Source organism: Coregonus lavaretus, assembly GCF_964263955.1.
Source record: "Coregonus lavaretus genome assembly, contig: HAP1_SCAFFOLD_1366, whole genome shotgun sequence".
NCBI classification, from domain to species: domain Eukaryota; kingdom Metazoa; phylum Chordata; class Actinopteri; order Salmoniformes; family Salmonidae; genus Coregonus; species Coregonus lavaretus.
Window position 1 is genome coordinate 1 of NW_028160079.1, and position 13,262 is coordinate 13,262.

General features: G+C 42.0%; 1 protein-coding gene across 1 annotated transcript in view; it reads right to left on the minus strand.

Moving 5' to 3' along the window:
- Positions 1 to 345: 345 nt before the first annotated feature.
- Positions 346 to 13,262, minus strand: part of LOC311122188 (polymeric immunoglobulin receptor-like) — a gene marked incomplete at both ends in the record, with an annotated part of 30,566 nt that continues 17,649 nt past the window's right edge. The window contains 4 exons of the mRNA XM_084196583.1: positions 346 to 386; positions 600 to 694; positions 2,200 to 2,311; positions 2,482 to 2,781. Of these exons, the coding sequence (XP_084052709.1) occupies positions 346 to 386; positions 600 to 694; positions 2,200 to 2,311; positions 2,482 to 2,781 (548 nt within the window). The remainder of the gene's footprint in view (positions 387 to 599; positions 695 to 2,199; positions 2,312 to 2,481; positions 2,782 to 13,262) is intronic.

A 13,262-nucleotide genomic window follows, 5' to 3' on the forward strand; every position in this document is an offset into this window, starting at 1 on the left:
TGTATATAATGTCCTGCTCAGGGTCAGCAGACTGCAAAGAAATAAACAGCAAAGAGATACAGGACTTGTCTATTTACCAACTAAACCACTGTTTGTTTCCATGATAGGATGCAGTCAGAGATATATTTAGTGAACTGACATTTTCCTGTTCTTTCTTTTAAACATCATTTGTCAACGTCTTGAGTGTTATAAGACCTTGGGTTCAGAATATGGGACCTTTTATGTCAACTCATTGATAACCAACTGAAGAGGTAACACTAGAGTTAAATGGTAGATGATCCCAAATCATGGACAGAAAGCAGATGGTTGAAGATAATAGAATATAATACATTAAGTGTATCCTACCACTGAGTTGTTAGGTGTCTGGTCCTTGGCCTTATTGTCCTCTGGAATAAAGAGAGGGAGATGTCAATTACTTCTGAGTTTGTTATAGTACAATAATACCTCTGAATGGATTTCTTATAGACAATTCCTCTAAATACTTTCTGTCATTCAAGATAAATCACAAGCAAGCAATATACTGTTGTTCACAATGACAATACGTTTTGTATTTTTCTAAACTATTCTCGTTTTTATATTCACATAAAATGACTACTTACTATGCTTTATCCACATCTTCCATGTGACTAGGATACCAGCTGTCACCACCACCAACATGCCCAGAGAGATCAGTAGGACTTTCACATCTATGGAACTGGTGGATGGCATGCTCTATAAGAACTTTTAAATTGATCATTATAAATAGATCATTTGTGAAAAAGTTATAATTTGTTGTTTGCAGCTATACACGTGCGGAACTTCACCATGCAAATAAAGAGATTATATTATTACTATTGAGATTATTACTATACAAATGAGGTTGATTTTAAGTGTGCAACCTTTTTTCGACAGTGTGCTGGTCTCTATCTCGTCCAGTATTGTTATGTTGACTCCTACGCTCCTGGAACAGACACTTTTCAGTAGTAAGGACCTTAAAAGAGCGCAGACGGCCTCTGATCATATAAGTTTGCAACTTAACCATGCAAATGATAGACTGAGAATAACAGCAACATTGCTGCTACTTCTCACAAGGCAACCACAGAGATGTTATTCTACCCAAGAGGAAATGGTAACTCACGGGGCACACACTGGTTAAATCAACGTTGTTTGAACGTAATTTCTCAACGTATTGTGACGTGGAATCAATGTAAAATATATATTGGGTTTGAAAAAAGTCATCAACCAGTACTGTTTTCAGCTCTTAAATACATTGACTTAACCTGACTAACAGGTTGTTACATCAATCTATTTTTAACATAATCATCAAAACTATGTATGTTGAAATTGCGTTGAAAACATAAAATGTGATTTTTCTGTCTATATTCGATTGGGTGGTTGAAACTATGTTGAATTTGAGATTTGATTAGACATATTTTATTTGACCTTGTTCCAATGTTGATAGTAAAATGGTATGTTTGAATCAACTTCATTGTTTCAATGTCATGCTATTAACCTAAATAAAGAGGTATATTGAAATACAACGTGAAGTCACAGTCCTGAACAGTCACTCCTACTGGTATATGGGGCAATGCACTTCAGTGAGAACCAGTCTACCATCCAGATGCCAACCAGTCTACCATCCAGATGAAACAAGCTGTGTTCAATTCAGCTAAACTATCATGTCAACACATTTAGACATTGATCAGTTTCCACACTAATTTGCGTAGATTACCTAAATAATGTTAAATAGTTGAAAGTAACTCCTCTAACTTCTCTTACACAAGCTGTATGTGAAAGTAAATTCAGAGTGAGGTTGGGTTTATGTAGGCTACATTGACATCTGATTCGCCCAACAACGAACACCATCATTTCAACGTGAAGCTAGGTATGCTATCATTCGGCCTTGGTTGATTGTATCTTTGGAAGTTTAGAAACTTGAAGAAATGATATGATTACTATTGAAATTACGTTAATTTTATGTGTGGAACTCATTCAAAATGAGTGAGAATGACACCAACATTGCTGCTACTTCTCACAAGGCAACCACAGAGATGTTCTACCAAGAGGAAGTGCTAACAGTCTCTATATGCATTTAGGGAGGGTGTTTGGTTAGCTTTAACTGTTGTAGTGTATGATGGAATTGTAACATTTCTTTGTGTTCATATTATCAAACAATTGCCATAATATGTGGGATAATACAGCTGAATGAGTGATAATAACCTCTGGTGGACTTCCTCCATGTTCCCCTCAGCTCCTTGACTTGTGTTGTCAGTCTGAACAGGCTCAGCAGTTGGAGAGGCAGAGGGTTGTTGATTGGTTGGAGCTTGGGTTGCTGTGATGTAAAACAACAATGGCATCAATGAAATTACTGGTATACCAGATAGTCAGGTTGTATAGCAACATCACATTCATAGTTAATATTACAATTTGTTCCAGATGATGCCACTGGATTAAACAGAGTGAATCATGTTTGATCATAAAGTATGTGATTGATCTACTCACTTGACGTCATTGTAGTGGTTCTCTGTGTTGCAGTTTGTTGACTGACAGTGATGTGAACAGGCATCCCTAGTTCTCCCACTCTACACCAATACCAGTCAGTGTGCTCCATCTTCAGTCCACCCATAGTCACTGTGAAGACTTTTCTGATACCCATTAATGGCACAGAATACCCACTTCTACAACCACCACCCATCCTGCACCACTTCATATCTCCAGAGTTACTATAGTAACAACGGACAGTGACACTCCCTCCTTCTACTCCAGTCACCTCCTGTTGGTCCACATAGAGTTCTGGAGTACCTGAACACAGAGGTAAAAAACAAGAATTCAGAGGAGAAAAAAGTGTTTTTACAACAGGCTCTTTACAAATTCCTTAAAGCTGCAGTCTGTGATTGGTACATCCATTGTTGGTCTTTTAAATTCATGATAATTATATATAGCCATTAATTATTGAAGAATTTAACTTGCCTCCCGAATTTAGTTCAACTGTTACCCCATCATGACCCCAAATAGAATCTTGTTTTACTCAGTGGTTTGTAAATAATGTAATTGTAAACAAACACTGTCCAGCTTCAAAACACGGTCAGTTCTTGCACCTACGTATACAGTATAGCTCTGTCTATGAATTTCATACTGGTTACACATTTATCATTTCATTTGTTGTAAAACAATATTTATAATTGGGTCATTATTTTGTGTTTGACATTGCAGGTTTACAGGACAATCCATAGGACATTGCTGAGCACTATTCAATCTACTTTACTAGATACAAACAGTGAAGGGATCTTACCTGGAGTGACAGATAGGTAGAACCATTGTATCCTGATATCTGGTCCTCCATTGATCTCCACAACACACCTGTAATGCTCAGAGTCCTGTGACTTCAGGTTAGTCATGGTCATAGTGAAGATTCTCTTGTTGATGTCATCAGAGATTAAGGCATTACTACTGCTCTTAGGATGGTCAGTGCGTACCACATAAGAACATCCTTCCCAAAGTAATCCTTTACACCAGTATTTCACATGATTTATGTAATACTGATCATAGTGACATGGGATGGTGATGGAGCCTCCGGCCTGCACAGACACATACCTCACTGTGAACACATCAACACAAAACACATTTAGGTTGGAATTCAACAGAATCTGCACTGCAGAATAAAAATCCCATTGCTTATACACTATAAAACAGCTTGTTAATGATTGAGATTTATTACACCGTGTTTACAGTGAATTGACACACTGGACTTCAGCCCTTTATAGAAACATGTTACACATACCTGCTGATACTCTGTAGAGGATGAGGAAGAGGAGGAGGAGGAGGAGTGAGAGATGAAGAGCCATGTGAAGGTTTCAGTCTGCCTGTTATATTATATGGTACCTGAGCACAAATGTGTGTCAAGGACGAAGGCAACAGCGAGAATTATTACTTGTTCACAGACCTCACTTTCACTATCTTCCTGCTTCTGTTTGTGTGTACATGCCCCCCTCAGTGGCAGATACCAACTATTGCATCATATGGACTAGTTTAACCCAAACTCTTAGTCACTACAAAGTACTGCATATGCTAGAAATGTATAGATTTGAGGGGTCATGTGCTACAGCGATGTAGTGATGGGGACTAGACCAAGACCTCCACAGACTCTCATTTTAAACCAAGTCAGGGTTCAGGGTCCTCCGGACCACAACCCAGTCTGATATTATTTTACGTTCAACAAGAACGCTCTCTGTCTCTCACCCTTTTCTATACAGGAAATGTACAGCTCACAACCACAGATGTCCTCTAAGCATAAGTGTGAAAGTTAGCTCAGAATGCTGCAAGTTTAAGCTAAACTCATTCCATGATGTCATGTTAAATACTGAGCTATTCATTCTGTTGTTGGCTCCAATACAGCTAACTACTTCAGATACATCAGAATGTCACTCTCAAAATCACAAATGATTTTGAGAATAATACAATGTCTTAAAAAATATTCATGACATTTGTTTTGATCGCTTTCATACTATTTTCACACGTATATGGTAACATTTCACAACTCTTAGTACAAAACTCAAAACAGATCATCAAAAAGGCAGTTTTTTCAAAACTTTAAGCACATTTTCAATTGACTAAGTACAAAACACAAAATCACACAAACCTTTTCACCAAACATGATCAGTGTTTGATCTAGAAATACCTTTCATATAAAGTAATTGCCTTTAACAATGTAATAATCACAATACTTTTCATATGATTCTCTTCTCATTTGTTTAAATACATTTGACCAACATGCAATCCAACGGCGCTTAATGGTTAGTCACTTAACCGTTGGTAAACCTATTGATTTTTGACTGGTTTGTCTACTATATATGTATTTAGAGAACCACAGAAATACAATGTGTGTTTGTGTAGTTTAACATCTAAATGACATGTATGATACATGATAACCATACATAATGACCATTCATTAGTACTAATTGATTTCACATAGTCCCCTGTAGCTCAGTTGGTAGAGCATGGCGCTTGCAACGCCAGGGTTGTGGGTTCGTTTCCCACGGGGGGCCAGTATGAAAATGTATGCAATCACTAACTGTAAGTCGCTCTGGATAAGAGCGTCTGCTACATGACTAAAATGTAAAACATAGTGCAACCACTATTGGTCACCATATAAAAGGGTGTGTGTGAACACTTGCAATTTCTTTAACAAGGAGCAGGATAGACATCAAGGGAGAGGGAGAAATCAAAGAGCTGGTGGACAAGGGGCCGTCAGAGAGGTGGGCATGGGCCCCATCAAAGAGGTCAAAGAGGTGGGCATGGGCCCCATCATAGAGGTCAAAGAGGTGGGCATGGGCCCCATCAAAGAGGTCAAAGAGGTGGGCATTAGACCCATCAAAGAGGTCAAAGAGGTGGGCATGGGCCCCATCATAGAGGTGAAAGAGGTGGGCATGGGCCCCATGAAAGAGGTCAAAGAGGTGGGGAGTCGTGAAGGTTTGAGTCTGTGTGTGTGACACAGTATCTGTGTACTAATGTGTAGATCAGTCAAGGACAAAGGCACCAGTCGAGAATTACTCTACTTCCCAATGTTCACAGACCTCACTTTAACTCTTCTTGCTTCTGTTTGTGTGTACATGCCCCCGTCAGTGGCAGATAGCAACTATTGCATCATATGGACTAGTTTAACCCAAACTCATAGTCACTACAACATTGTTCAAGCCCCCATGCAGTTTCATTTTATTTTTAAATCACTGTCTGTGTTCATTTCATGAAAACAAATCAAAAATACATTTTTCATGATTTATTTTCCTGAGCCTCCTTTTGACATTGAAATGCTCTGTGTGATCATGTGTGCGTGTTGATACAAATTTAAATATATTTAAATACAGAGCCCTGATTGGCGGAGAGGATTGTATAGACTAGAGCCTACCCAGTTTACCCCTTCAAAGTAGGAGGATACATATGCAAATAAAACAGTATCAGAATAATCATTTCAGATTGTGATGTCATTCTGTGGGTCAAAAACTCCATTCCACCTGAACAGTCTGAAAATCCTGGCGTTTTTTTCTTCAAAAAGCTCTTACACTAAAAGGGCATTATCCAAATGTGTTACAATTTCACAGTATTATTTCAACCTCATTGTGTGGAAATATAATTTAAAAACAAACAAGAAACTCACATTTTTGACTGCACTGCCCCTTTCAGCAAGGGCTTTTTGGGAGCAATAGTCACGATTATCCTGTTACCTTCTGCTGGAAAATAGGTCACACATTGCCTCCTGGCTAACCACCTGTTCGTCAAGGCTTAGAAGTGCCAATTTCATCAGAAGGCTGTCTCCTTCTTAGGCTACCAAATCAGCCCGCAGGGAGTGAGGATGGACGACAAGAAGGTAGATGCAGTCAGGTTATGGCCAGTCCCGAACACCATAAAGGGGTTACAATGGTTTTTGGGGTTTGCCAACTTCTACCGCAGTTTCATCAGGAACTTCAACTTCGTCGCCGCCCCTCTCACCTCTCTCCTCAAGGGTGGTCCCCGTAGGTTGGTATGGAGCCCAGCAGCCGACGAGGCCTTCCGTCTACTCAAGGGATGTTTCACCTCCGCCCCATTGCTTAAACACTCAGATCCAACGATATCCTTTGTGGTGGCGGTGGACGCTTCAGAGGTGGGCGTGGGGGCAGTTCTGTCTCAACGACAGGGTAATCCACAGAAATTGTGTCCGTGTGCATATATCTCTTAGAAACTGACCCCTGCAGAAAGAATTTTGGACGTCGGTGATCGAGAGCTCCTGGTGTTGAAGTTGGCATTAGAGGAGTGGAGACACTGGCTGGAGGGCACCAAGGTACCATTCGTCATCCTCACCAACCATTGGAACCTGGAGTACATACGGACAGCGAGGAGGCTGAATCCTAGCTAAGCAAGGTGGGCCCTTTTCTTCACAAGGTTCGACTTCACGCTGACCTATCGCCCAGGTTCAAAGAACACCAAGGCCAATGCCCTGACCCGTCTCTACGATTCGGGAGAGGGTCCTGTCCTAAGTGCATCCTCCCGAGTCGTAGCTCCTGTGGTCTGGGATGTAGATGTTGCCAGGCTCTGGAGAGGGAGCCGCGACCACTAACTGTCCTCCCGAGCACATCTACGTTCCCACGGGAATAAGGGATTGGCTGCTGACCTTGGCACACACAGCTGTCGTCGCTGGACATCCAGGCATTTCTCGCACTACCCAATCCATCTCTGAGAAGTACTGGTGGCCCACCTTGGCGCATGGCATCATTCGCTACGTCAACTCCTGTTCCGTATGTGCCCAAACCAAATCCCCCCAGAACGCTCCAGCAGGGAAACTCCTTCCCGTCCCTCAGCGTCCCTGGTCCCATCTATCCACTGACTTAGTTACTGGTCTCCCCTCCTCTGAGGGTTTCACCACCATTTTGGTGGTTGTGGATAGATTTTCTAAATCCTGTCATTTAATCCCTCTTTCTGGCCTCCCTACCGCTCTCCAGGTCGCTGAGGCACTATTCCAGCAGGTCTTCCGGCATTATGGCCTTCCAGAGGACATTGTCTCCGACAGTGGCCCCCAATTCACATCATGGGTATGGAGAGCCTTTATGACAGTCAGCCTCATTTCCGGGTATAGGCCTCAGTCCAACGGGCAGGTAGCGAGGATGAACCAGGTGCTGGGGAGGTTCCTGAGGAGTCACTGTCAGGACCGGCAGGGAGAGTGGGCTCGACTCCTTCCATGGGCGGAGTACGCCCAGAACTCGCTACGTCACTCCTCCACTGGGTTGACCCCCTTCCAGTGTGTTCTGGGTTTTCAGCCGGCCCTGGCTCCGTGGAACCCGGGCCAGACCAAAACTCCTGCGGTTGAGTGGTTCAGCCGCACAGAAGAAGTGTGGAGCGATGACCACATGAGACTCCAGCTCGCCGTCCACCGTCAAAAGGAGCAGGCAGACCGCCACCGCAGTGCGACCCCTGTGTACCACCCTGGGGATTGTGTCTGGCTCTCTACCAGGAACCTCCCACTCCACTCCACCCTGGTCCTCTGTAGCTCAGCTGGTAGAGCACGGCGCTTGTAACGCCAAGGTAGTGGGTTCGATCCCCGGGACCACCCATACACAAAAATGTATGCACGCATGACTGTAAGTCGCTTTGGATAAAAGCGTCTGCTAAATGGCATATAATTATTATTATAGCTGAGTCCCCGGTTTCTGGGGCCATTCAAGGTTCTCTGGAGGGTCAACGAGGTGACAGATAGGTTACAGCTTCCCAGTGACTACCGTATCTCACCTTCTTTTCATGTCTCCCTTCTCAGGCCGGTGGTTCCTGGTCCCCTAGCTTATGCTGTCCCCCACGACACTCCTTCGCCCACCCCCCTCGACATCGAGGGGGTCCTGCTTATGCTGTCAGATCTCTACTGGACTCCCGACGTCATGGGGGTCGGCTCCAGTACCTGGTGGACTAGGAGGGGTATGGCCCAGAGGAGCGGTGTTGGGTTCCGGTGGAGGACATTCTGGATCCCAACATCATCCGTGATTTCCACCTTCGCCGCCCGGACCGGCCCGCTCCTCGTCCTCGGGGCTGCCCCGCTGGTCGGCGTTGTCCTGCGGCTGGAGCCGCGCTTCGGTGGGGGGAGTGGTACTGTCACGTCTACTCCCGCTCCACCCCTTCGGCATTCGACGTCGCCAGTATACTAGATTACATTCCTCTTAAGAGGTGCAGGTTAGTAGCTGGCACAGCCACAAAGTCATAACATCTGCTTTTATACCTAACTCTAACCTTAACCACACTGCTAACCCTAATGCCTAACCTTAAATTCAGACCAAAAAGCTAGTTTTTGTTTTTATACATTTTTACAATAAGCTACAGACAATTTTGACTTTGAAGCTGGCCCATCTAGCGGAAATCGCTCAGTTCTGCCTCAAGGACATCACAATAAACGTCAACCTGCTTAATTAGAAGAAGACACAAATATCAATTGAACAACATCTATTGCATAGCTTGCCATAAATGTATGTTGCATTTTACTTTATGGGTTGGTTATATAGGCTTCTTCTAACCCATTGCTTTCTACTACAGATAATAATATGATTAAGGCTATATATTTGCATTTACAAAACAGTCTGTCAGATATTTTGTCATTCCATTAATTTAATACTCCTTGATCTTCAACAATAGGTCTTGGAAATATAAATTAGTCAAATTGTTTTACCTGAGCATAACCTAAAAACCGAAGGACTATTAGCCTCCACTGTTGTTTATGATGTTGTTGTCATGGAGGACTGAGTGGGCTCATTGCTTCAAGTTGAAAAATAAAAGCTGCTCTCAGAATGGCATGCTTTGAGCACTACCAAAAAGTGATATTTGCATGTGAAAAATGTATTCCATATGCTGCATTTGCTATGGGTCTATTGTTTACGTTTTTGTTGGTGACACTTTGATATCTCGATAAGTCTATCAAAAGTGCGTGAGTTTGAGCATGCCATTTTTTTTTCAGCACTAATTAAATTGAGCAATAAAAGCCCCACTTTTGAAGCACAATACCATGGGGGGGTTTACATTTTACATTTTAGTCATTTAGCAGACGCTCTTATCCAGAGCGACTTACAGTTAGTGAATACATATTTTTTTATACTGGCCCCCCGTGGGAATCGAACCCACAACCCTGGCGTTGCAAACGCCATGCTCTATCAACGGAGCTACATCCCTGCCGGCCATTCCCTCCCCTACCCTGGACGACACTGGGCCAATTGTGCGCCGCCCATGAGTCTCCCGGTTGTGGCCGGCTGCGACAGAGCCTGGATTCAAACCAGGATCTCTAGTGGCACAGTTAGCACTGCGATGCAGTGCCTTAGACCACTGCGCCACTCAGGAGTAGAAGGTAGTAGGTAGAAACTCAAACTTTTATTCCATACACTATGCAGCTGTTGCAAGAGTGCATATTTCACTACCTGTCCACTGGGGCGTATTCATTGTGCAGATTATGTTGCAAAATGTTGCAAAAAAAGCCAATGGAATGAAACGGGGAGGGACCTACCTGACTTTGTCTGACAGAAACTCTTGTCACAGAGATTCTAAACCCAGAGGCGCAACATTGCGAGACTACCGGGACTACCTTTAGGGTACCTGTCTGGCATCTGTGCTGGTAAGGGAACAGATGCCAGACAGGTAGGATTCCAGTTGAGGTGGTTTAATAACGCTGAAGATGGACAGGCACGGAACAGCACCGCACAGTGTATGTAGTATGGATGGGCTAAGGCACTTAGTTGTCTGGCAAATTTCAACAAGGACGTACACTGGTCTTGGCTAACACAATGAAAGCTACCTGGTGGGAAAACACAAGGATGGCTGGAACTTTCTCTCACTTGACTTCTCTCGAGCTGATCTTCTCTGAGCTGGAGATCGCCCAGCATGCTCTGCTCCACTTCACCGGTGGGCGGAGCTACAGCTCTGATATGATGGACTAATTACTGATATGATTAACTACAAATACTTCACAGCCTTTTGTAGTCACAACTTTGTCTTACCGCTCGTGGTAACGTTAGCCATTACACGACTCATTAGCTAGCAAAGTAAACATTCAGAACGTTCATTTAGTGCCAAGTAGTTAGCTAGCATCACGATACATCAAGATACTGAGATATTAAATAGCTGAGATAGTCTGATCTCCACACAGCTTGATCCATATACAAAACATTCATAAGGCACTTTATTCAGCTAGACTAGACTTGTATGAGGATTATGACATGGTATATCACAAAAAAAGAGCGGAGCTCAACTTTCTACATACCTTCTTCGCCATAATGGAAAGGGAACTCAAATATGGCGGCAACGGTGAACTTGACACCAGACCAATACCATTTTATGCCAGGAGAGGGCGGAAGAACAATGCATAAGAGCTTGAATAGAGACAACATCTTGGAATTTATTCCCTTTAGAATGAGAATCAAATATTTTGACGAACTTCATACAAATACATGCAAGTGAAAACTGCTCCTGCTACATACAGTATACACCCCAGGAAGAATATGACACCTTTCCAAAAAATTATAGAGCACTTAAATATTATGGTCATTTTGTCATTTTCATAAATTCATAGAATGTTTGGGAATGAGATATACTAAAGCATTTGTGAAAATTCAATAGCAATAAAGAGTGGGAAAGCGGTCTTGCGTTTGGACAATTAATAGACACTGCAGTAAATAAAACCTAATAAAAACACATGCTCATCTAGGACCGAGTCTACACAGACCGGTGCGCCATAGTTATTCAGATCTACAGCAGGCCTATATGCAAATAAGCCATTTTTCACATGGGCCTGCCATCATTCAGTTTGAACTGTGTATTTACAGGCAGTAGCAACAGTGTGACTTTAGATCATTAGAATGCATTGGCCAAAAGCCACAAAATACACCTGAATGGATTTCTGGAAATATGTAAATACCACGGGAGTCCTCTTACATTTGGGAACTTCACAGTCCTATTGATCAAACAACTGTGAAAAGGTAGGGTCTCTCGCGCTCAGTTGCCTATGCACATCAACAACTAAAGCTGGCCAGAGCGAGATGAGAAAAAATCTAAGGAGAGAACATTAGATAAACCCTCAAACCTTTTCAGCTAGTTGGCCGTCAAAAACGCACTGATAAACAATGGGGAATAGTAGCCTGCTAGTCCATTCTGCAGCTTGCCTGCCAATGCATGCTTGTCCCAACCCATGTTTTGACAAAATTGGAACTTGCCTGCCTGCCCGCCTATTTGATCGATGCCAAATAGATTTGATTGACAACTAAGAGATATGCTAACTGTGGATAACAGTCGTTCATGTTCAGCATAGCTAGCTAGCAAAGCGGATTCACATTTCTTGCTAGCTAACCAAATGACACCAGTGTGTGTAGCTGTAGCCACTGAAAAGCGATGAAGGGAAAAAGTCTGTCACTCACCCACGCCTCCAATGACATGAAATCCTCCCAGCAGCTAGCTAGCTAACGTTAGGCTCCGTGTTTTTAGATTGCTAAATACATATCTACATAAATAGATACGCTAGCCTATTAGCCATGTTATGACTGATTTTGATTGTATTGACATCCCCAGCCTTAGTTACAGTCCTCCGTTTTTGTTCAAAATATTGAGTCATTGAAACTGAAAGACTGCATCCTGAATGGGTGGAGGCAGCAAACCATGTTAGGTCAGCTGTGATTTACAACCTGATAGCAATATTTTTTTGGACTACCAATAAATGTATTGGTGAATTATATCATGCATTGAACTGCATCCATCTATTCTGCCAACAATGTCTTACTGTACGTCATGGAATTTTGAGTCAAATAGAATCAATTTTTAAAACCTCTTATGAAGTTGGTTTTGAAGCATAAACTGGGAATTTGATATTTCTGACTGATATTATGATTGTCTGTTTGTTTCATGTCTGCAAAGTAGTTAAAACGCTGTCAGTTCCACTTTAAACTTGGCCTTTTTTCAATGCTGACTTGAATGTCATTGAGAAAACAGAAAGGTATCAACAACAAAAAATTCACAAACATATTTTCTGAATTTAAAAGTAATCCTTGAAGTAATCATCTCTTTGTAGTTTTCCAAAAGTATCTGTAATCTGATTACAATATTTTAGCTGGTAACCTAACGGATTACAGAAAAGAAAAAAAATGGTAATTTATTACTCCCAAACCCTTAGTGAATAATACTATACGATACTACAGCCATGTCCGCAAAAACACTACAGTGAATACTACAGTCATGTCTGCAAAAACACTACATTGAATACTATAGTATACCAGTCATGTCCGCAAAAAAACTGCAGTGAATACGACAGTAAAGTCTGCAAAAACACAACAGTGAATACTATTGTACACTACAGTCATGTCTGCAAAAACACTAGTCCGCAATACTATAGTATATAACTATAGTAATACTACAGTATTTAGACCATAGTATACTTTAGTATTTATTAATGTGGGTAAGCTGTAAATGTGTAATATATTTGATGTTTGAACTAGGATCACAATCGAAATAAATGTCAAAGGTTTTTTGTGTTATTCTCGACAAATTTCTAAATGCATTGTATCCACATTTGTGGTTGTATTGTTTTTTTAAGTAGTCAGATAAAATGTTCAATCAAGGGATACTACAGTGTGGAGTATAGTATTCTACAGTATATTGCAACATTCTATAGTAAGCGCTACATGATCGAGGGGGAACCTCAGTGGAAATCCCCGGCATCAGCTCCCCAAGGACAGCACGTTCAAATCAAAAGAGCATCGACAAAGCTAGCAGCTAGCAATAAAGCTAGCTAGCAGTCCAAT